The sequence below is a fragment of the Sinocyclocheilus anshuiensis genome, unplaced genomic scaffold (genome assembly GCF_001515605.1).
Source record: "Sinocyclocheilus anshuiensis isolate Anshui unplaced genomic scaffold, SAMN03320099.WGS_v1.1 scaffold454, whole genome shotgun sequence".
Classification (NCBI taxonomy): domain Eukaryota; kingdom Metazoa; phylum Chordata; class Actinopteri; order Cypriniformes; family Cyprinidae; genus Sinocyclocheilus; species Sinocyclocheilus anshuiensis.
This window is the reverse complement of record NW_015548217.1, coordinates 3974888-4001139: the sequence shown is the minus strand read 5'-3', so window position 1 is coordinate 4001139 and position 26252 is coordinate 3974888. Positions and strand designations below refer to the sequence as shown.

The window sequence follows — 26252 nt, the reverse complement described above, 5'->3', positions numbered from 1 at the left end:
GCGGTCTACGCTCCCGTCGCATGTCGCAACTCGCCCGCCATCTCCTCCTTTGGAGTCAGAAGCATCTGAGGTCGCTTCATGCTGTTCACATTCCTGGGCTGCTCAACCGGGCAGCCGACGAACTGTCCCGAGCTGCGCTCCCGGGAGAATGGCGACTCCATCCCCAGACGGGCCAGCTGTTTTGGAGATGTTTCGGAGCCGCTCAGGTAGACCTGCTTGCCTCTCCAGAAACCTCTCACTGCCAGTTGTTCTACTTCCTGACCGAGGGAACACTCTGCACGGACGCACTGGCACACAGCTGGCTGTCTCCCTCCACCCTTAAAGTCTATGTCGCTGCGATTGCAGCATGACCATGACCCTGTGGAAGGGAAGTCGGTAGGGAAGTATGACCTGGTCATCAGGTTCCTTAGGGGGGCGAGAAGGCTAAATCCTCCACGGCCCCCCTCTATACCCTCTTGGGACCTGACTTTAGTGCTCACAGCACTACAGCAGGGTCCATTTGAGCCTTTTCAGACAGTCAAGCTGAAGTTTCTGTCAATGAAAACTCTGCTCCTGCTTGCACTGGCCTCCATCAAGAGAGTAGGGGACCTGCACGCATTTTCTGTCGACGATTCGTGCCTAGAGTTTGACTGACTCGGCTGACTCCCAGGTAATCCTGAGGCCCCGGCCCGGCTACGTGCCCAAGGTTCCCACTACACCCTTCAAACTCAACTAGAAGTGTTGCATCCTCCTGGGCGCTGGCTCGTGGTGCCTCGCTGACAGATATTTGTAGGGCTGCGGGCTGGGCGACCCCCAACACGTTCGCTAGATTCTATAGCCTCCGTTTGGAGCCGGTATCCTCCTGTGTTCTCACCTCAAACGGGTAGTGGCGCCGAGAGGCCCCGGTTAGTGTCGGCTTGCTAAAACTGCTCCAGAGTGTCCTACAGTAGACCCTGTTGAGATCCTCCGTCACCTTCGGCAGCGGACGAGGCGGAACGTCTGGCGCTGGGCCTTCACGATGAATCCGCCGGAACTGTGGAAGGCTGGGTTCCATATTGAGACCTAAGCGGTTCTCGTATGTGTATAGCCATAGAGCCCGTGTTTCCTTCTGCCTTTCCAAGAGGGTTACAATCACCTCCAGTTCTCCATATACACCTAAGCGGATGCTATATGTGTATTTGCTTCCGAAAACTCCTTCGGGAAGGATGGGGCTTCCGCAGCGTCCCTGTTCCAAGTGGAGCAGGTACGTTTTCCCAGTGTTATCCAATCTCACTCAGTAAGGTAGTGCTTTGAAAAATGGTGAGTGGAACTACTTGTCCCGAGCCCTGGCCTACACCAGATAGGGGCGCAGGCGGCTCGCACAGGGCACTGGAAGGGGCAGCACCATGGCGCTTTGGTAGGGATCCCAATTCGTCGGTCACCGACGTGACTTGGATTGACCGAGTGAAAGGGAACGTCTCGGTTACGTATGATAACCCTCGTTCCCTGAAGGAGGGAACGGAGACGTCACGTCCCGTCGCCACGGTTGCTGTACCACCGCTGAGCGGCCGGGTCGCTGGCTCGGCTCCTCAGCGAAAACCTGGTATGCATTGCACCTGCTGCCTTATTATACTCACGCTGTGATCAGTGGCAGCTGTATGCAATAATTGCATGCCAATGTGCATTGGCTCGTTTAGTTTACACTCGAAGTAGATTGGTCTATCGAAGCGATATTCCAATTCGTCGGTCACCGACGTGACGTCTCCGTTCCCTCCTTCAGGGAACGAGGGTTACCATACGTAACTGAGACGTTTTTTACATTTTATACAGCAGAAGGGAGAAATTGCAAATATAGTGTTTAGTTTAGATATTGAGGTAGATTCTACGTCTGTTTGTACTGATTAAAGCAAAAACTACAATAAAACAAATAAAAAATAAATAAATAAATTATTTAAATGAAAATATTACTTAGTCCCCAGGCACTCAGGCAATCTTTAGAGAACAATTCAGAGGTTGATAATCTTTGTGTCACAAATATAAAAAATAAAAACATACCAAAAAATTATGATAAACCTTAGTGGGCAACCAACATTTTTTAAACGTTCACGTTCTGGATTTGTGGCTCTTCAGAGATCTGTTTCCTTCCTGTGTGCTTGCTTGTTGCCGAGTATTGATTTCTTCTGTGATTACTCTCATTGGCTCCTCTCCAAGCTTTCAGAGGTATGTTATCTTATCTAAGGCATTCGTAAGACCGACCCTCAGAGTCTCACTTTTACACCCTTGATTTTGCTGTGAAATCTGGTACCATACTTTTAAAGAACACTTCTTTTTTCCTTCATATAATCACCCTTATATTAATCCAGCATGACTTATGTTTTGTGTGGAACGCAAGAAGATATTATACAGAATGGTCACACTTCTCTTTTTCTTTCTCATTTCTCATTTAATTTTTCTCATTTCTACACTGAAGGTAGAAATGGGGGAACTAAACTCCAAAAATGACAAAATATTAATTTAATGATGACTAAAATTTGGTTTGATACTCAAACAAAGCAAAGACTTAAAATAATGGGAATGATTATTTCAGAAACATGTAGTATAGTGCACAAGTTGTATGGACCAGTGTCATTTTATGGCGCTTTTCCACTGCATGGTACGGCACGGTACGGCTCGGCCCACTCTAAAGCGGTACTGAACTGCAGTGGAAACGCAAACCGTGCCGAGCCGAACCGTGCCGTGCCGTACTGAGCCGTACCGAGCCGAGTCGTACCACGCAGTGGAAAAGCGCCATTAGTATCATCAGTGTATTATTTTTTATTAGTATTTAATTTTTTTTTTCTATTTTCCATTTTATTTTATCAGTAATTTTATAGTAATAAATTTAAGTATTTAAGTTTTCTATATAGTTTTTTATAGGTTCATATAGTTCCAAACTCGTATTTGTTGAGTAAATGATCACAATTTTTAATTCTGGGAGAACTATGCCTTTAAGAAAGTCATAATTGTTTTCTAACTTCAGAGACTACAGAATCTCTATGCTGTGGTAGAGTTCTCACCTCTGCTGAAGCTGAGAGAAATTTAGGTCACCTCTAGGTTAAAAGAAACTAAGAAAATAAAAGCTTATTACCCTTTTTTTGTGGTCTGGGGTGCTATTTGGAAAACCATTTGTTCTAAGTTCATCAATGGTAATAACTCTGCCTCTGCCTGAGTCATGGTTTTCCTTTGCTTAGTATAAAAGGGGCCCCACAGCCATGAATCTTTAATGGCGACACCAGATATTTGGTCTTTCCTTTGAAACCCTGCTCACCATCATAAGTCCAGTTGCTAAGAGAGCCCGACTTGCCTCGGTTTAATGTGTCAGCACTTCTGATGTTACGTAAAGCCACACAAATGATATCAATCTCTAATTCATGAGCGGCAGGCCAGAGACAGGCCTTGGAGACGCAAGCACAGATGCAAACGGCCGTCGTCATAACATAGAAACCCAATCCTGAGAACTTTTACTGTAGACTTGACCTTAATTTGCACTTCAGACTATTAACCTTTGCGTAACAGGACAATTAATTACCCTCGCTTTGTATAGCGCCCTCAAAGAAATCCCATTTTGTTCATAATGATCCAATGATTCATTCACTGATCTGTGTTGCAGAATTCATGGTGTCGATTTTGTGTGATTTATATTCTGCTGTCGTCTTCTCATAACTTGCCATTAATTTTTGGATAAAGGTGCCAGGGAGGAGAAAAGCCAGCGGGTTGAGACCGGATTCCTCCTGCTAACAACAGCAACCACTGGCAGTCGTAGATCTCGTCTTGCCCACCGTGAAGGAGCATGTTAATCAAATCAGTCACTCAAGGACTGCAGCGTAGCACTGTCTCATTGCTTGCCACTGTAAATCAAGAGAGCGGATAGTCAGTTCCTGCAACGCTGGGGTAAAATACAGCACACAGGATATAAGCAAAATGCAGGTCAACATTGAAGCTAAAAGCAAAATTAGTTTGATTACGTTTAACATTGGGTGCAAAGGGAAACTCAGACGATTAGAAGTTTTGAATATGGTAGATACCTTCTAAAAATCTGGTTGCTTTCTCTGTTAAAAAGCAGTCCATTTTTTCTTGTTTTATAGTTATTTTGCAGCTTCTTTTGACAGTGAAATGTCAAAGTATGGTTTTTCATGTAATATCAAGATGCAACATGTCTGTAGAACATTTGCTAATGGCAAGGCCATGGCTCTGTGACAATCATGTCTTTGTTGTTCTGCTGATGCAGAAATTGCATCAGACTCAAACTGTTTTGCGATCTACTTACATTGGTTTTAACAAATGGGACTTGTTTACAATCATTATCCTTGTCGGTCCTGAAACAAAATTACCTTAACCAATTGGGGGTTGGGGTGTGAAGAATTCTCATCAATCTGTCAGTTGATTTTAGAGTTAATGGTTAAGGTTGGGGGTTGGGATAGGAGTATATTTGTATCCAGCTGATTTTCATCAGGGTTTGAAGAACATTGTTATTGTCCCTGTGCTTGTAGACTGAAATGGTTAAGGGTACACTGCAAAAAATGACCGTGAATTTAACAGTAAATGACTGTAAAAATGCTACAGTAAAAACCTGTTAAATGGTTAACGGTAAATTCCCCTACCATATACGGTGAAAAACTGTATTGGACATTACATGTAATTTTACGGTAGTATACCGTTTTTGGAAGTGAAAAAGACCGTATAATTTACAGTGAATAACCGTAAACTGACATTCCCAGAATTCCCTGCGTTACATTTCAAATTTGATGTGTTTTTGTTTTTTTAATAACTATGTTTCTTCTTAGTTTTCTCTTATCCGTTTTGTATATTTGGGTTGTATGTTACACCTAATGTTGTTAAATTAATGTTTATTTCATTATTTCAGTTTCATGTGTGTTACCGTGATGGTGTTTAGTGTTTGTGTGAATGAGACTGTGCACCTTCTATATATATTATTATTTAAAAGCTGCTTGTGATGGGCTTTTGTTCATCATGTGACTTTCTCATCACCACCTGCATTTGGTGGTTATCAGTGTATTACAAAGGTACAAAACAGATTTCAGTACTTCAATAGGTTGGTATATTAACATTATATCAGTTAATGAAATTACGGTATTTAACTGTAAATTTAAGTTAAATCCTTAAAACCTAAAATGTTGCTACCGTATTTTTTTATAGTAAAATTCCAGCAACCACAGCTGCCGTTTTTTTACTGTAAATTTTACAGATTTGTTTTTTTTTTACAGTGTATGGTTGGGGCTCTTGTCAACCAGAGTTTAGGGCTGGGGTTGGGATTCAAAAATTATCATAATATCCATCAAATGTTTAGACTTTTTAGGTTTAGTGAAGACATGTATGATTTAAGGATATTTTTAATTGACAGGAGTGCTCTACCAGGACAAAAAGAGATACAGATCTAGGTGCATTTTGTCCTAATTGGCAAAATCACTTTGATTTCCAGCTATTGTACTTTGTAACCATGATTTTGCCAAGTAGGACATTCATGGATCAACATTTTAGTTGGTATTGTAATTAAATAATGTAGAACCAGTGGGGATCGGGATTGAAATGTTTGAAAAAAAGTCTTGATTCATTGATATTATGCACCGTAATCATAATTTGTGTGAAGTGGAAAAAAAGTTGTTGGTGTTTTACTGCCACTAGTGTTAATGTCAACTGGAAACTGCTGTGAATTATATGCATTTGCAAGTTTTTGCAAAAATGTAGGTAGAGGTATGTTTTTCCAAAGAGCTATGTTGCTTTTAGGGGTTGTTAATTTTTAGGAGTGAGTTTAGGATAATATATGTTTGACAGGAATGTTATCCAAAACCGTTTGTGGTCTGCTTGCTTTGATTTTGCCTAAAGCAATGTCCTCATTGGTGTTCATTTTCAACATCATTTCTTTCAACCAGTCAGTTTTCAGGGTTAAGTTAGGGTGTTTTATTACCTCATAATTTCCATTTGATTTTAATGGTAGTTAATGGTTAAAGGTAGACTTATAACTATATTTGTTTGACAGGAATGTTCTTCCAGTAACATTTCCTACTTTTGCAAATTCACGGTCATCTTGAGAACCACCAGAAAATAAATGTACTTGAGTGAACACCACTTGCTAGTAACACTGCTTGTCTTCTGAATTTTTCCATGTATATGTCTCTTTCTGTTTGGTTATTTCCTCTGTCTTATCTCACAAGCATCGGAGGAAAATTTGATTTTGTGCTTCTATTTTCTTCTGTCTCTCCCCACCTCTCTGTCACTCCATCGTTCTCCTGCTCTCTGCCAATGACACTATCTATGACTCCAGACTGGCAGTATGAGGGTAAGATGATGTATTTAATCTTTCTGTTTCTCTTTTGTTCTCTCATCGGGCATGAGAGCACAACTCTATTAACCCTTTGCAACCCCAGTGGTAACAGCTCTCTCTGTACACATAAAGAAGTCATTTTGTAAATCTATCTTTGACTTGTGGCCCCTCGGTGCCAGCAGTGGATAGGTTACAGTACTCGTAGATCCTTTTTTTATGTGCACGTTGTGTGACTTAATGTGAGCTGAAATTGAAATGTCTTGTTTAGTATGAGTTACGTTGCAGTCTAGACTTGATGAAATTCTGATGTCTCTTTTTTTTCTGTTCCTTTTTTCCATACATTCTGTGTCCTTGCTTTTCAGAGTGCAAGCTCTCCAGAACAGGCCCGCCTGCAACCATTGTAGCCATAGATGAGGAGAGTCCAAATGGTAGGTCTATATTGTTGGTTTCTTTTTTATCCACATTTCATTAAATTAAAATGAGGGAGAGTCTTTTGAAAGAATATGGTCAGAATTCAGAACAGCACTTGAGTTTAATCATGCAATTCAAGTCTGCTTTGTTTTGGTTTAGCTTAGATTAACTTTAAAAATATGAGGTGGACAGTTTGCTAAAAATGAATTGTGCTTGCTTAGTGCAACATTTACTGGCACAGTTTTTGCTGTTTTGGTGCTGATTCACTAAAGGAATTATGGCAAAAAAGTAACAGCACAAATGTGTCCATAAAATGCATGCTGAATGCAATTTGCGTTTTGCAGTTCCCAATTTTGCAGGTATGTTGCTAGTTGCTTAGAGTGCTTAGTTGTGAGCATTCTTGTTCACAAGCTCACGATTTGATTTGAATTGATTCTGATTTTGTTTAATTCAATTATGATTCATTTGAGTATATTGAGTTCAAGTTTTGTTAAGAACAAGCTGAACTGAACTGATCTGAATAATGACATGATTGTCGACTGAATTTAATTCGTTCATTATTAATGAATTTTGCGACATGGTCATTGTTGCAACTAAAATTAATCAACAATGAATTGACTCAAGCTGATTAATGATTCTATTGTCTTTTGCTTATTGCTCATTTGAAGTTCTTTCAGAATGAATGAACTTTACACAGTTACTGAACTGAACTGAACCAACATTAAACTGACTGATGCTGAATAATGACACTATTGTCTTGCTATAGCTGCTTTATAGTAGAATTTTGGATTTGCCTCATTTTTAAAGTTTGCATTATCGATTTTTGATCCTGTTCAATATTGTGAAGCTGTTTTGAAAATCTCTATTGTATAAAAAAATGAAGGCGACTTGACTTGTATTATATTTCATCACTGGTAGAAATTTGATATTGATTCAGTAACTGCTCTGACAGATTAAGTGAGTTCAGTGAAGCCTTCAGCAGACTGAAATGTAACTCCTGAGTTTGAGTCTTGATTGGTGTGATTGGTCTTGAGATAAAGGACATGCTCAAAAGGGTCAATTGTGTATGTGAATCAGACAACACTGGTTGTGTTAAAGGGGTCATATGATGCTATTTCAAGTTTTCCTTTCTCTTCGGAGTTTTACAAGCTGTTCCTGCATAGATAAGATCCTTAATGTTGCAAAGACTAAAGTCTCAAACCCAAAGAGATATTCTTTATAAAAGTTAAAACTCGTCCACGCCCTCCTAAAACACCTCGTTTAAACACGCCCCCACATGTCTACGTCACTGTGTGGGAAGATTTGCATATCACCGCCCAAATGTTCACGCAAAGAAAGAAGGAGTAACTTTGATTATCGCTGTAGTATTGTTGCCGCCGCCGCCATGTCGTGGAGATGCTGTGTGTTTCGTTGTGAAAGCGAAACTACATTGTTTGGCCTTCCAAAAGAGGCCACAACTAGAAATCAGGGGTTAAGTTAAGGACAGTCTGGCGATTCTGACTCACAGCCTGTAAGTACGTTTTCACATTTAAATAATTTGCCACTGACGATTCAAATGCGAGTTTTGAGCAGTGTAGAGTAGCGCTTGTTGTTTGTCATTTCTCCGATCACAAATGCAGACATGGTTTTATGTTTACGCAGCGCGATACGCAACGCAACACGTACTAACACAGTATAAGTCATTATAATTAGTAATTATGTCCCCACTGGATGCAACAAATGCCTCGTTTGTAATGGGTTTTATTGGTTTTGTCTTGTCGTGCCGGGGAACGGAATCACAATATGGTGAGGGGCGTAACATTCCCGTCACACGCTTGAGGTATTCGGCCAATCACAATGCACTGGATAGCTGGCCAATCAGCGTACACCTCGCTTTTCAGAACGATGAGCTATGTAAAAATCGACGAGTTTCAGAAAGCTGGGGCATAGAGGAGCAACAATAATGTACAGTATGTGGAAAACAATGTGTTTTTTTAACCTTATACCGCATAAACACATTGCATTACACCAAATACACAAAATAATGTTCTTTTTAGCAACGTCATATGACCCCTTTAAATATTTTTGATCCTCTAAAAAGAACTGGTTCATAAGAGTCATTTGTTTGAGATTCAGGTTGCATTGACCATGCAAGTATAAAAAGATATGTTTTCTTGCCATCATTTTATGGTAATGATCTTAATTTACACGTAAAAGAGGTGTGTTTGTGCTCAATGACAAATTACTTACTGTACCATGAATATGTAAATTGCTGTCTCAGAGCAGTCATTACGTGGTTAAACTGGACTGTGGGTAGTTAGTTAATAAGAGGCAGATTGAAATACAGCGTACAAAAGTGCCGCAGCTCTCCTGTGTGATGTCCTTCACTGTGTGCTAATTGACAGTGATGGATGTGAACAGATTTGCTCAAATCAATTGGAGAACATTTTTGGACAAAACGATGTGTATGTTGCACTGATGAACGCCATTTTTGTTCTTCACACTTACCTTAGACCTCCCATGGTGCACCTTACCAGGGTGCAGATGCACAGATGGTGTACAGTATGCTGCTACTTTGATGGGCCTTTTCAAGTACTGTCTTTTCATCCTCTCTTCATCTGCTTTCTGTATCTGTGTGCTCAAATACCGTGGTGCTATAAGAAGGCTTTACGAGAAAGTTGACAGCTGCATTTGCCTTTGAACATAATTGGAACAGGTTACAGGTGTGAAAGAGGGTCAACACTTCTGCTGACCCACTAGCCAAAAAAAAAACTTTTAGAGAACCATTCGTTTATTGCGGTACCCATATAACTTTTGCAACCAAATGTAATTTTAATTAAGCAGGAAGCACAATTTTTGCTCATAAATTGCTAGTAAATTTCACAAACAATTGTAAATAAACAGCCATTAACACATTAAATTAAACATTACATTTTGAAGTAGGGAAACTGAAATAGCATTTTCTTGTAAAAAGTATTCCAAAAATCTCGATAAAAAAGAGCATTTTTATTTCATGATTTAACATGTAATGATACCATACTTTAGCATATTTAAAAGTTATATTTTGGTATTCAAAGTGGTACTAGCCTTTGGATTGAGCTCTTTAAGTTTCTATATTTGTAGTGCAGAAAGTGTTATACATTTGACAGTTTTTGTCTGTATTTTTCAGTGTTTGGAGATTATCTTAGCGTACAATTTGATTTTAGTATGAGCAAATCTCTTCTCTCTGTTTGTCTTCAATCCCACATCACTGCAGAAATGGATGAAATAGTTGAGCGTTTGTCTAGAAATTTGAGAAGTGTTTGCTTGGTCAAATTAAGGAAAATCACTTATCTTTGGCTTATTTCAGTGCTTCTATAAGTTGGCATGATTTGTAGTAATCTCTTCGTTTGCAATTTACCTTGAAAGTTCTCTCCTACAGCTGTGAATCTCTATGCAATTATTAGAGTAAAGAGTAATCATATTCATCCAAGAGTATTATCCTCCTTAATGTATGCAATGAGATGCTGCCTTTACCTCAAATTACAGATAATGTGCTGTTTTTCTCCATTTTCACTCATTTTATCCTCCCGTCTCTGAGATCCACACATTATTTTTAAAACCCCTTGAAAGCTATGCCACATAAAGGATCATCATTTTGGCTAAAAAATGTGTCAACTTTGGAAAGCTCAAACTGTAATCAAAGTTGTCACAGGGAAATAGTGATAATGTTTGCTCTAAGGAGACATATCTTTCTCTCGCTTTCCTTCTTTCTGTCTTTTGTTTAAAGCACTTAGTCGCACTTTACAATACATGTATAATACATTATAATTACATGGATAAGTACTGAGTAAAAATATTAAACAGCGATGTTACTCAGGATGGTCAAGATGGCCAATTAGTAATTTAATAACTGGCAAAATGATTGCTGACGTTGACTAGTTTTGGAGTTTTTAAACTGATGGCTGTAATGGTGGTACATCTCTACTGTGATGTGACGCTGTCTCTCTCTCTCTCTCTCGCTCTCACACACACACACACACATGCACACGCGCGCAAACACACACACACACACACGATGCGCAAAACTCCGCATTTGAACAGTCAATAGCAAATACTTAAACTAGTAACAAAACATACTTACAGTCGCTGATTCAGAAGCGCCAGATTGTCATAGCAAAGTCAGAATTACCTCCTCTCCTAGGTTCACGAAACGGTCGTCCATAAAATGCATTGCTGTTCTGTTGTAAGTGATCTTAAAGATTCCTAAATGCATCTACTTTCGGAAGGCAAAATAAAGTGCTTTTGCTTTCGCCTAGAAACACACAGCGTCTCCCTGACATGGCTGCTTCAACACTAACTGCGGTTACTGAAACCACGCCTTCTTTCTTTGCGTGCACATTTGGGCGCATTATGCAAATATTCCCACATAGTGACCTAGATATGTGGGGGCGTGTTAGAACGAGCCGTTTTAGGGGGGTGTGGCAGAGTCTTAACTTTGATAAAGAATATCTCTTTGGTTTTGAGACTTTAGTCTTTGCAACTTCAGGGATCTTATCTATGCACAATCAGCTTGTAACACTCCAAAGAGAAAGGAAAACTTGAAATCGCATCATATGACCCCTTTAAAGGGAATACATTTAAAAAGAAAGCAACTTAAGCATGCTTTTGATTTCTGTCTCTCGAAGGGCTGCATGTTCTCAGTTTTTTTTTTCATTCTTGGTTAATGTCAATTTTTTTAGTTGTTGGCCATTGGGTTGGATCTCCATGAGTCTATCGTTTTAAAAATAGGTACATTTTTAAACATGCACTTTGCGAGTATAGCCTGCATTCTGTTCCATTTTGTTGTGCTTTGTCCAGAATACAAGAGCTATGCAGGGTCTGAGACCAAATAGCTGTTCAGACGACTTAAATATATAAAAACATGTTAAAAAATCCGTTTTTACAAGCATCATGAATTATTAATTCTCTACTTTCATGGGGAGTCACGCCATTTTACAACCTGAACTAACCTTTTATTTATTTATTGCATGTTGGTGAATTTGATTTAGCAGTCAAAAGTTTATTTTTTTTCTTTTAAATCAAGTTTCTTCAAAGGGCCTCAAAGGAAAATATCTTATCATAGAAGAGGTGTATTCAAGTCATTGTGTGTATGAATTGCATTTTTAATGTATATTTAAAAAAAGTAATTTGGAAAAAAAAATTAACAAATTAAATATCACTAGTGTGGGTGTTAGTCAGTTTGACTTTTAAATATTGATTTTAGATTTATTACACCTAAGAATGACTAATTTTAGCCTGTGAGATTTCAAGCACTATAATAATCATCTCTCAGGTTGTTGCTTTGATGGTATTCATTTATGAATGACATATCTGTGAATTGTGTATAAAACTACTCATATACTACCAGTTTCGATCAAAATATGCAAAATCTGCTATGCCCCTGTAACTGCTGAGTAATGCATTTAAATGGAATAAGTGACTTTTCCAGTGGTAGGAAACAAATCAACCTGTAACCTCAAGGATGGTTTCATTTAGCACTTGTCTCAGCAATTTCTTCAAATGGCTGGAGTTATGATACTGAAAAGACTTTAATTTTGCTGAAAAAAAAAGAAACAATTACATGAGGAGCCTCTCAGCATTGTTTACTCCTGTAAGGCACTGAAGACCATTACACAATGATCATTATTACATTAGCACCTCATTACCGTTCTTGTGCTCCTCTTTGTACAGTGAATGTTATGTATCGGGTGTTAGGACCCTGATGTTGATCGAGCGGACATTGGAGGTTACCGCATGGGTTGCAGGATAGATTAACTGTCAGACCTCAATAAAGTTGGTGGCTCAATGAGTGACCAAGCCAAACCCGGTTTAGCACTGAAAGTTCCCTTTGAGTGTCCACAATAGTGGAGAAGACAAAGGTGGAAAGTTTGGATTGGTAGGTAATTATGGCTACATTTAAGTGAAGACTATTGATCTAGGCTAGATAGTCTAAAAAAAGTTTGGGATTTTGGTGTTAGGGTAGAAGTGTTGGAGGCTTTAACAACGGGGAAGTTGTGGCCTAATGGTTAGAGAGTCGGACTCGTAACCCAAAGGTTGTGGATTCGAGTCTCGTACCGGCAGGGATTGTAGGTGGGGGGAGTGAATGTACAGCGCTCTCTTCCACCTTCAATACCACGACTGAGGTGCCCTTGAGCAAGGCACCGAACCCTCAACTGCTCCCCGGGCAGTGACTGCCGCAGCATAAATGGCTGCCCACTGCTCCGGGTGTGTGTTCACGGTGTGTGTGTGTTCACTGCTGTGTGTGCACTTTGGATGGGATAAATGCAGAGCACTAATTCCGAGTATGGGTCACCATACTTGGCCACATGTCACTTCACTTCACTTTAGGGGACTCTTGAGAGTAAGCTGACCTGTTGTTTGGCTGCAAGGATAAAGGGTGGAAGGGCATCCATTTATATCATGACTTTCGACATGCCTTGCATAAACTCATCATCTTCATCTGACCGTGCTCTCCTCTGGCTCTTGTTAAATGTCCCGTGTGCTCTCTGTTCATCCTCTCTGAGTCCAATTAGAGCCACAAAACTGACCGAAGTGACCCCTGCTTGATGATTAGATTTGCTCGTACTTGAGCCAACTCTGTCAATTAGTAGGCTGCATTTGATCTGAGTTATTAGTTTTGTCTTCGTCTTTGAATTAGGACCAGAATCCATTTCTGTCTTTGAGGCTGAGACCTACTGAGCTGACCATATTTGTCTCAACCATCAACTGTTCAGGAGGTCTTCCAACCCAGGCTCAGTGTAAACGTCTCAGGTTACGCATGTAACCATGGTTCCTCGAGGGAACGAGAAAGTATGGCCCCGAGACGCAGCGTCTCGTTCCCTTGAGGAACCATGGTTACATGTGTAACCTGAGACGTTCCTCTTCAGGAACTCGAGCTGCGTCGCAGGACGCTTTGGAAACGAGTATGCCCACGCCGCCAGACTTTCAAATCTTCGCCTAGTGTGGAAGCCTGCACAGCTAGGGCGAGAGAACAGAAGAGCCAGGAGTGGCCCGCATGTCTAAGCCATAGACAAAGGTTAGGGGTGTGGACCATCCCGCAGCGTCGCAGATGTCCTGCATCGAGACACCTGCCAAGAAGGCCTTGGAGGCAGCCACACTTCTAGTAGAATGAGCCTTGACCCCTAGGCGAAGGGAGATCAGAAGACTCATAAGCGATAGAAATGGCATCTACTATCCACCGACTGAGGGTCTGTTTTGTAGCTGGAAGACCTCTCTTAGGGGGACCATAGCACACAAGCAGTTGGTCCAGCCTTCTCCACAGGGCAGCTCTGTGGACGTATGCGTCCAGTGCTCACACTGGACACATACAGTTAAGCTTCTGCTGGTCTGACTTCCTGAAGGGAGCCGGAGGCCTTTGCCTCAGCGCACTGCGGAGGAAATGTGTAACTCTCCAGAGAGGAAGAGAGGTAAACTCGTGCTCTCACTCGAGAAAATGTATTCATTTTTTTTTATCCGAAGTGCCCCTGTATATCTAACTTCTCATAGTCAGATAAATACTTCATTTTATTCCTCAGAATTAAATGCAGTCAAACAACCAGAGGAGTAAATACGGTCTGGTGAGTAAGATTCACATCAAAAACCAGATGTAATATAAGCCTTGCCTCGGCAGCGCGCGAGCTGCTCAATCACACAAACAACATCAATCTCCTCCGAGAAAGATGGCTGCATCAGCAAGCTCTCACTCAGAGGGGGAAGAACCGCAGCGCGGGCTTCCAAGCCTCGAGAACGAGCTCTAGATCTAGGTTACACGGGTGGAGATAGGACGAGCCATCTCCAACCCGTCCACCAGATCATGTGCGATCCCCACAATCTCAGCCGCCGCCGTGCCTCAGCAGCAGCGGGACTGCAATCGCAAGATCACAGGCACAAACACACTCCTCGGAGCGTGCCCGGCGAGAGTGGAGCACTTAACAGCGGGAAAAGCACAATCCGCCGCCCCCCATTAATGCTGCTCATTAAAATATCAGGCATAATATGCTTGTGTAACTGATGTTTGTGCAACTGGCGAGCTCTTTGACGGCCTCCGTATCAATCTCCTTGGAGAAAAACAGGCGGAGCGTCGCGCCCTCTCCCCAGGGGGGAAGTACCGCAGTGCGGGCTTCCGAAACCCCGAGAGCCAGCGCCGGATCTGTTGGTTAAGGAAGTAGATAGGGACGCACCCATCTACGAGCGAAGCAAGGCAGTAACAAATGCTACCAAAACGGGTCGTCAGCTCCTTTTTTTTCGAGAGCTGACTCTGCGTGCTTGCTCCCAAGCAGACAACAAACAAAAAAAAGTGTGTATCCCCACCCGTAAAGTAACGCGGGCAGGGAGGAACACACAGTCTGAACGCTGCCTGCCCTTCAGAGCCGGTCATGCTGAAGGGTGTTCCCAAAGCGTCCTCCGACGCAGCTCGAGTTCCTGAAGAGGAACAAGTGCTTGTGGCAACGCTTCTGCAACACTGATATAGATTGAGTGCAGTGTAGAGAGTAACACGACCCTCCTCCTCCTGTTGGTGCGAGCGAGCGGTCAGTCACGTGTGTATTGTGTAGGATGGCCGAACTAAGGAGCTTCCCCTGGAACTTATGCGATCGGCAACCGGCCATTTTTTGTCTTATTGCAAGCAACTCGTCTCTGTTCTGGACTTGCACAAACTGCGTTGCAATGCAATCGTTTTCCAAAATGTAATTTATGTGAAAATATGAAGTCTGTTAATGCCCGTTAACACGTCCTCAATATTTATTTGGGGGTTTATATGAATGTGTTTCTGAGGGGAATGTTTACGTGGTATTTTCTTTTAATCTCGTCTCTGTATAGTTTATATTAAAGCAGTGTTTCAGCGCAGTGCTGCTTTGTTTGCAGCGGTAACCAAGGAAATGCCGTATGTGGTGTTCCAGAAGCGCCTCCTGCTGTTAGAGAGTGAATCTGCTTCTCATTCAGAGCATCTGCTGTTTGCTTCGTTCAGGCTTGTAGTATAATTTCACAAAGCTAGTCAGAACATTCTGTTTTTGCTTCAAATTGGGTTATTATTAAATCAAATTATGTATATGAAATTATATAACTAAATGATATGAAATGATATAAATGAAATGATATGTATATAAATGATATATCTAAAATTAAATAATCCTAATATTCTGTATGTTGCTCAAAAACAAAATATATTGTGTTCGGCGGAAAAAAGTTTTCTTTTTTTTTTCTTTTTTTACCCAGTCATTTAAAAATAACACATTTTAGACCTGTGACGACAATACTGTTATACCGTGAAACCGTGATATTTTTGCTTAAGGTTATCATGTGATACTACTGATATTACATACCTAATTGCAAGTTTCGTGGCAGTTTCAAGGTCAAGTGAGTGGCACTAAAATGTGTGTTCAATACGTGACCGTGGCTACGTTTTTATTTACGTTTTTGAGGCGGTTAAGTGCATTCAGGTTAAGTCTGGGGAGTAACCTACACCAAACCCTAAACCTGCCCAATAGTGTTAACAAAAGAAAAAGTGATATAAAAACACATTTGCTGATGCAACCATGCTATTTTTACTTTTTTCTATGTGGGCTTTAACTGTTTTGTTGAACTGTAGTTTCACAAGATTCATTCTGGAACGCTTCACTTCACAAGTGCAACACCACATTGTCCATACATATGAAGCTGTATATGTGATGCTAACATTCAAAAATATCAGTTTTCAAATCTAGCAGCCTGATAAAATCGTTTTGAATTCATAACATAATATTGGGGAATTGAAAAAAATTGGGAAAGGAATTGTGCAAAATATGTTTTCTTAATCGAAACTCTGGCCCTGTAAATCATAATTTGTGTGAAAAGGAATACAAATCTGTAAGAGTTTTACTGCCTCTAGTGTTTATTTCAACTGGAAACTGCAATGATTCGCATGATTTTCGAGATTTTATTAAATGTAGGCTGAGGCACGTATTTCCAATGAACCTGGGTAGAGGTCTTCACTGGCCTGGTTGGGATGCTTGGCCTGGTCAAGGGCATCAGTTGGAGAGAGGCGTTTTTCTCGAGTCTAAAACGTGAACCTGTGTTCAGTCCCAGCTAGCACTACAACTAATTATTATTTTTTGAATACTCGATTAATCGATTGATTATTTTTTAGTTAATCGATTGTTAGTTGATTAATCCTTTAGTTAACTCACCAATTAATAAGAACTGCAACTTCTGCCATTAATTTTTCAATGTTTTATTCAAACATTTTCTCATACTTACTTTACAAATAATTAAAAATGAAAGTGACAACATTAAAAAAAAAAATAAAAATAAAATAAATAAATAAAAATAAAGCACCAAGAATTAAAAGCCGTCTATCAGTAATACAGATGTCCATGATGGCTGATTTCAGAGTCAATCTTTGGGATTGACAATAGCATTTGCTTACTGGTGTACGTCTTGAAATGTTTTGTTCGTTCTGCAGATTGAAACAGCTGCTTGAATACATATCTGAATGAACAAACAGATGCAGTCACAACTGCATTCTAACTCAGGTAACCATAGCGTAATCTTATCAAAAATATCCATAATGCTGGGAAGTTTTATCACAACTGACAGTGCATTATTAAATAAATGAATCCAATGAAGGAGCGAGATCATCCATCAGATCTTTTAAACAATTTTCTTTGTAACCAAGTGGAGTGTACTTTTAAGCCATGAACCTCACACCCGTAATAACTCCGCTGGATATATTATATATATATATATATATATATATATATATATACTAAACCTCTCACGATTAACACAGGACAGACAACTAGCTGTTCAGTGTGTTTTAATTCATACAACAGGTTTGACGAGAATTAGTTTGAAGACGCGTTGATGCATTCCATGCAAATCAACGTATTTTTGATTATATCAATGCATCATTTCGCCCCTAGTCCCAGCTAGCTTTTGTGTTTCCCACCAGTGTGGATCATGGTTTGGCACTGGACCACCTCCTTCCCTACATCCATCTCTTCTAACGACAACCCGCCAGGCCATTTATAGGTTTATAAGGGAAATAAGCCTGTCTCAGCAGCTACAGTGCTTCCCAAAGCCACTTCATCACTGACATCCACCAAACACTGGGGTTTGCATGGCCTCTCATTTTTACTAGTTGACTGTTTGACCTGAAATGTATCGACTAGTCAATGCAAACCCTAGATCAGTGTTTCCCAGCCGTGTTTGTCTTACATTTCAACATTTCTCCACTACACCTTTACTAAATGCATGGTTATGTAACATTTGCAGACTGAGAGGCATCTGAAGCTACAGCTATTATGCAATTTTCAGGTGAGAACTTTTTTGGTCTTGGGTTACAGAGGCTCTCGGTCTGATTTGAGGTGACGATAGAGGTAAACAACTCTTGAAGTCTGGTTGCATGCTTTAGAGGATAAAGCCTGTTGTTGGCATAGGTGAGCCCATGTGGTCACAGGGAAATTGTTCCATAAGTCAATATTTCTGGCTCCAGCATTGTGCAAAAGGGAATTTTAGCTGTATAATATATTACTGTGGTGAAGTAAACAGGCAGGTATTTGAATTTTGCATGTTATAAGAAGAGCTAGTGGAAACTCATGGTACACTGAAATGTTATATTATATTATATTATATTATATTATATTATATTATATTATATTATATTATACTATATTATATTATATTATATTATATTATATAGGTGTTCCCATTAAATGCAGTCTAAGCATTTTTGTTCCGCCACTGTTTCATAATGAACCAAAAACACTTCTCACAGAACAGAAAATACATTTATTTTATTAACATATTTTCACATTTATTTTATAGTGCAGTTGCATCTAAATAATATATTTCTGTCTTAGATAATAATAATAATAATAATAATAATAATAACTGCACCGGACTGATGTAGTTCACTTTAAAAATTTAACCTGTTAAACAAATTAAACAAATTCCCTTGGGATTTCCCTTAAAAGATATTCTCATAGGTTAGGTTAATGTGTGAGCAATATGTTTTCCTTCTTTTTTTGTTGTGTATGTGTGATATTTGAGGACTGAGCCAAATGAGAACCAGCACACTGGGTTTTTTTTTTTGAGCACGCTGGGTAACATAAAACTGCCTCTGGGAGTCAAGGCTATTTAGCATCTTCTCCACTTCACATCCCAGCAAAAAAGTGGAGGATGTTTTTTTTTTTTCTTATTTTATTCCACAAAAAGACAAATGTTTCTGCTTACTACTGTTTTAGAAATGTAGCCTTGCAGTCACAACTCGAGAGGCTGGGGAAGCATACAAAGTATGAATTCTCAGTTATGAGCATCATGTTTTTGTTATAAGTTGGGAATTGGAAGAACAGTGTTTGCTGTGCAGCTTTGTTAAGATGCACAACTTTGAAGATGGTTTAGTATGTCTTTGATCTTGACTGTTATGACAGGTTTAGTTGAGTCACAACCAACTCTAGATTCAGAGAGAGTTTTTGCGCACATGTTTATCTGCCCTACTGTGCTGAATCTTATGGATGCTACACAAACAGTATATTGGTAATAGAAATGCGTTACAATCTTTATATGCCAATTCTTTATCCATTCTTTATATGTTTGGGATTCAAATCCCTCAGAAGGAACAACATTTAGCACTATAATGGACATAAATATGGACTAAAAGAAGTTTTAAAGCTAGATTTTTGTTCATGCTAGTGCAGTGACTCATTCAGTGTGTTTTTGTTTTTGGCCATGCAAAATCTGATTGATAAGTAATGACACACCTTTCCTTTCGTAGTAAACACTGTGCCTAATACACATTAATGCACATAAACTTAATACACCTTCACCCTACATGTGGAGCTGAAAAGATAAATAAGATAAGTCCCAAGCACATGAATGAGCTAGTTGTATTTATGAGCAATACCAACGAATGCTGGCCTGATATTTGAATTATTTCTACTATTATGGTATTCCATTTTTTTTTATCTTTTTGTCTCACTATTCAGTAACATTGGAAACTGTTCTATCAGCATTGTGAATTCTGTAAATATTTTGAAGAGTTACTGTACAGATCATACACTGAGCATTGTCGATCTGCAGTTCTTTACGGACTGTCGATCTTTAATTTTATCTAGTGTAAATTCACACAGAATAATCTATTACAGTGCCATCCCTCATTGAAAGGGTTATTATCTCATGACAAATGTATTATTTATTTAAAAAACTATAAATAAATGAACATGCTGCTATTTCTAAATGTTAAATGTAAGTGCATGAGCAAAAATATCTAGCTGAGATAGATTGTCCTACAGAAACATATTATAATGTCGGAATGTCTTTCATTCATTCAGGTGCTAATAAGCAACAACATCCGTTCTAAAATGGTAAAAGGGTCAGCTGATAATTGATTTTGACCTCACTAGATACCGTTATCCTCTTACAGCCATACCACAGGAAGACGACTTTAGCCTGGCATTAACTTTGGGATTGGTGTTGATTTGGGTTTTGATGGTAGATGTGGGTCTCTCACAAAGTGGAAAAATACTGAATTATGAAATAGGCCGGCCCAGACCTCCCCGCTGCCCTACTGGCGGGTAGTGGGTCAAATGATTGGCGTGGAGAGAGCAGGGAAACGGATGCTGCATCGGTCCCAGCCTCTCGGACCAGCAGCATAATCTGGTCCGGTCCCACCCCGCCCTCGGGGCAGGACTCGTGAAGGACAGGACCTGGGAAGAGGGACAGGTCGAGAGGCAGGGAGAGAGGGAGAAAATAAAGGGGAAGAGAGAGACAGCTGGAAGGGATTCGCCGACCCCAGGGCACGCCACCATCTGATCCGGTCTAGCTACGTCGGTCGGTGGCACTGGACCCACTCTGCCGTCTTCTTTGGCAGCCGAGTGATGAACTGCTCCAGGACCACACGGTCGATGATGCGTTCGACGTCGCTTCCCTCAGCCAGTAGCCATTTGCGACATGAGTCCCGGAGCCGTTGCGCCATCACGAAGGGTCGGCCGCTCTCGCCCAGGTCCAGCAAACGGAATCGCTGGCGATTTTGCTCCGGGCTTCGGCCGACCCGCTGGATGATGGCTCTTTTGAGGTCGTCGAAGACCAGTCGGTTCTGTGCGGGCAATTGCTGAGCAGCCACCTGCGCTTCCCCTGACAACAGTGGTATCAGGCGCATCAGCCATTGCTCTCGTGGCTACCCACCGGTTTCTGCTGTTTTTTTAAAATAGATCCAGGAAGGCTTCGGGGTCATCCTGAGCCCCCATCTTGTTCAGCGGCAGGTGGGGGGCCGGGGTCTGCTGCGCTGCTGCTTCTGCCCGAACCTCCCAGTCCATCCAGCTCCGGAACCTCTCGCGGTCCTCCTGTTGCTCCTGGATAATGACCTGGAAGCGACGTTACTCACTCCGCATATCCAGTAACTCTTGGTGTTATTCTTGATGGAGGACCACGAGGGATGAGATGACATCCGCAAATGACGTACTTGTCAGAGTTTGCATGACAGCGGCAGCTCTCCTGCTTCCTTCCCGGGTTTCGGCACCAGTGTAACAAAGTAAATGATCAAGAAGGAAGAGGACGGGGTCAGCTTGACTGCTGCTGCTGGTTTTATTTCGTTTTAAGTAATACAAACAGAATGTCGCGCTACCAGCGCTCAAAAATAACACAATGTATAAGCAATATACATGGGGCTCTCCAGAGCAAACGATCTCCACACACACGTGCACCAGTCAGCAGTCTGTCCCTCTCTGTCAACTTTCTCATTCCCCGGTCTCTTTATACGGTCTCTCCACGCCAATTACTGGAACAAGACGCAGGTGTTTGTCATTTGCATTTGACCCACTTACTCACTGCTCGTCTCCCAACTCTCTCTCCTGCTGCAGACCTCGCTGAACCACGCCCCCCTTGCCACACAATAAAATAAGCAAATAAATAAATAATTTTTTTTTATAAACAAATAAAATGAGTAAGACAAATAAATAATGCTGTAAATAACACAATTTTTATAGTAGTCTTTTAGGTTACTTTTCTGAACTTTCAAAATACAAATAATGCAACTAGTGATCAAACAATATGGGTTTTTCCATAGCTGATGCTGATATCTTAGAGAGCAGTGAAATGTGTAAAATAATGTGAAATAAAAATAAATTAAAAAATAAAAATCTGTAAAATAAACTTTTAAATTTCAGCCTGTACATGTCCGTTGCTTTGTGTAAAATACAAAATGCACATTTGTGTTGTAAAAAATGTAGCGCTTTAACGCTTTTTAACTAAGTAAAATGTATTATTTGGATATTTTGATTTAATATATAAATATAGTGGTAAAATACTTATAAAAAAAACTATAAAACCAACAACTGGTCAGTAGTAACAGGCAGTTCTCTGTGAATCGGGTGAAAACACGGTGACCTGTATAGTTTCACTGATTTTTAAAAGTCCATATCAATGTTAAAACCACCCCTACGCCCTGGGTATGAATGATATTCATAGGCTTTAATATCAGGGTGAGGATGTAACAGCTGGCTCTGCTTAGCAAGAATAGCTGATAAAACTACCATTCGGTCTCCCAACTGAGGGAATGAGAACAAATGTGCAATATATTTCTTTTTTTACACCGTTATCTGTGTGAGTGATAAAACATTCACAGGATGTCAGATTTCCTGTGCCCAGAGAGTCTCTTTACACCACTGCAGTACAGAAGAACACATGAAGTTGCTTTGGCAGGCCGGGAATGATAGAGCTGGATGGACGTGGTGGAACCCTGTAGAGAGAACAGTGAGAACAATGAAGGAATGGAGTACAACGCATATTGACGTGTGAGCAGAGAACTCAGCCTGCTGTGCCAAGTATCACCCAGCTTGCCCTGCACAGGTGTGTTGTCAGCTTGCAAGGGACCTGGCCTGCTGCAAACCAGCTGCCAAGGGACATCCATGACTGGGTGCACCGCTGTTTGAGACAGCTGAGAGTGGGAATGGCGTGCCGCTTCCCGAGATCGTCCCGGCGCTCGTCCAGAACGTGTTCATCACCCATCGGTGTGACATAGAAAACCATCTGGCCGCATGCTGAGAGACACGGCTTTAGAGAGAGGGGGGAAGAGAAGCGTTTATGAGCAACCTGGAAGAGTGCGAAAGAGCTGCAGGTGTGCGCTGAGAGGGAGATAAGAACACGCCGGAGATGAACACATTTCTAGTGTATTAGTATGTTGTCAAACTGTGATTTTTCTTTTGTATTTTTCCACTCAAGTGTACAGGAAACACATACTGTCCACCTCAGTGGGAAAAGAAGAAAGAATGAAAGAAAATCATAATTTCAATTTATTCCCATTTAGACAGTCATACCCAGGAGCTAAAATTAATTTTAAAAAGTTAGTTAATAAAGAAAATAATATTTTTAGAATTAATTAATTAATTAATTAATTAATTTAGACTTTGTAAAAGATGTAGGTCCACTGGAGCTGAAATTAACTTGAGAAAAGACAAGAAAAAAAAAGAAAAAAGAAAAGAAAACAGAAAAGAAAAGAAAAGAAAAGGAAAGAAAATAACTATTTTAGATTCTTGGGTGTATGGATAATTTGTATGTTTAAATTAATGTTTGTTTGTTTGTTGGTTCATTCATTCTTTTATTATATTATTTCTATAAAAAATTGAGATGGTCCTCACTGCAGAACACAAGATCCAGGGGGCGAGGTTGGATCCAGATCCAAGTCTGGCCACCTTACATATACCTAAACCTACCCGTCTCCACCCCCTGATCCCTAAACCCACCCATCTCCACCCCTAAACCTACCATCTTCACCCCCTAGATGTGGACCCAACCCCGCCCCCTGGATCTTTGTTTTGCAGTGAGGGGCTACTGAAAAAATTGGCAATGGATTGACAATGAGCAGACATGAGCAGCATTCTTGTGTGAATTATATTTGAAATCATTCTTGCATACAGTTATTGTATTTAGTACATTTACATTGCATATAAATTTGGCAAAAAAGGTCATGTTTCATAAATAAGATCCATTGTTATTTTGTTAGTAATATATTAGTTTCAGTGCCGAATGTGCAGAATGTTACATTTATTTATTTATTTATTTTCTGCATGTAGTTAAAAGAGGCAGAGGTTACAGTTTCTTTGTCTTTGATTTCAATCACTCACTTTGCTTACAACAACGGGGGTCAACTTCACAGTTCTTCTCCAATTATGCATTACGTTACATGTTAATAAAGTTCATGAACAACTTGAAATTAATATATTGTTATATATACTTTGGGTTATTGCAAGTAATCAGAAACATCATAAAAGACAGCATTTAAGTATTTTATTAATAGTGTAGAATAAAAGTAGAATGAAAGGTCTTCCAGTGTACACCAAGCAACTCACGGCATGAGGAAAGGAAATTATGTTAGCACTATAGTGTTACAGTGGTCACACATCTAGATGTACTTGGTCTTTTAAAAAGGACTTGTGTTCCCTGGCTGTTTTATGCTCAGTAATCATTGGGGCGGATGACTCTCCTGAGATGGCTGCTCATATGATTAACTATCCTGCTTCACTTTAATGCCTCACAACTAGGTGTATCGAAGGCATCCATTGGCTCATTCAACATTAAACCCTTCCAAATGTTAGCAGCAGGAACAAGATGACTTATGAGGCCATTTTAGTTTATTTTCCATTGCTCAAGGTTTGAGCTTTGTAGACCCTGTTACGTGTCTTTGGAAACTATGACTGTGTTGTAGTTGCATACAAATTGTCTACAATTTTGTACAATACAAACCAAGCATATCAAGCAATATTAAACAACAACTAAGTGTGGGAATTCCTGTAGGATTTTGTTGAGTTAATAATGTCCTACAGCTGTTTGAAATGAAAGGCTGAAGTGAGTGTGATGTACTCTATGCAGTGAACAGATTGCATATGCAGTCTGTTCTTATGCTGTCAGCTGCTTTAAATCACATGCTGCAGTCGAAGAGCTCTCATTAAACCCACATAACACCTGGATGCTAGATGTGTGCTTTGGAATAAGTTAGATATGTATATCAGATCACTTTTATTACTGAGAGATCGCTATTTCGTAGCTTGAGAGAGTTCTCATTTAATGATCAATTTCATGTTAGATGCTTCCCATAAAATTCTTTAGCAGAAATAAAATAGACACCAATTAAGCATTTCATGACATTGTAAGAAAGAAGTGTGCTTAGTTATATGGAATGTGCAATTGTATCGTACATCAGATCTTAAAAGTATATATTTTAATAAATGGTACTTGCATAATACAATATTAAAGGGGTCATATGATGTTCCGTGCTGGTCGCTGAGGAAATACATCAACTTTGCGCTGTGGATTACAGTGTAATTATACCACTTTCACTGTGGACGAAGCGGAGTCCAGCCTGGGGTCGTCACATGTGGTTGCCGCAAGCCCGTCGGCTGCTCACTCTAGCCGCTCCTTCGTCGAATCCAAAAATAATGTGTTTTTTGAAACTTAAACCGCATAAACACATTTCAGTACACCAAATACTTATACTTACCAAATACTTACCAAATACTTATTTTAAGGCGTCCTTGTTACAGTGTAATTATACATTAAGTACTGAGTAATATTAATTAACTACATGTACTTACTATAGGATTAGGGTTAGGATTAGAATTTGGTTTAGGGTTACTTGCATGTAATTATGCACAATGTATTGTTATTATAATAGTAAGTACATGTAACTTGTAACAAGGACACTTTTAAATAAAGTGTTGGGGGGGATTGGGGGGCAGCATATTTTCATGACTGTTTCTTAATATACTTAGGTACATTTTTAAAAAGTGATTTGTAATAATGTCAAATTAAAAGTTTTCATTTGAAAGTTGAACTTTTAATAAACTTGTCATGATTTGAAGAAATGCACTTATTTTGATTTGTTGACTAACATACTAAAGCACATGTAAAGTACTAAATATAATTTAGAAACTGTAGTTTGTTATGTGATATTATGTTTAAAGTTAACGTTTTAAAGTGGTGGTTGATTGCGATTTCACTTTTTTAATGATTAAAGGGGTGTTTGAATGCGATTTCACTTTTTTTACGTTAGTTAGTGTGTAATGTTGCTGTTTGAGCATTAACAATATCTACAAAGTTGCGGCGCTGAAAGTTCAATGCAAACGGAGATATTGTCTTTTAAAATTCTGGCAGTTTAATGCCTACAGAAATGGCTCGTAGGGACTACAACCCAGATAAACCCCGCCCCCAGGAACATGCAGCAAAGGGGGTGAGGCCATGCTGCTTTAGAGAAGAGGAGGAGAAAACTAGGGGTGCATGTAAAAATCTATTCATATATGAATCGCAATTCTGTCTTCTAACGATTCTAATGGATTCGCAAGTTTCAAAATCAATGTTCTAAAGCAGCAGATCTTAATACTGTTCCTCGCGTCCCCCTGCTCCGCACATGCTCTGAATGTCTCTCTCTCTCTCTCTCTCTCTCATTCAGATCATCAGCTCAACTCCAACAAGGAACTGTTCCATTTATACACGAGAAGCATTATACATGGACGTGGTTGCCGTAGTGTATTAAAGCTTTAATCAGGATAAAACCATATATTAAAAGCTAACAGAAGCAGTAGCATTTACAAAT

The 26252-nt window shown here is 40.0% G+C and overlaps 1 protein-coding gene across 1 annotated transcript in view; it reads left to right on the top strand.

The window, feature by feature from the left end:
* Positions 1–26252, top strand: part of LOC107654051 (protocadherin-15-like) — a 224722-nt gene that overhangs the window by 22869 nt on the left and 175601 nt on the right. Inside the window, exons 3-4 of the mRNA XM_016440948.1 lie at positions 6281–6295; positions 6643–6708. Coding sequence (XP_016296434.1) covers positions 6281–6295; positions 6643–6708 — 81 coding nt within the window. The remainder of the gene's footprint in view (positions 1–6280; positions 6296–6642; positions 6709–26252) is intronic.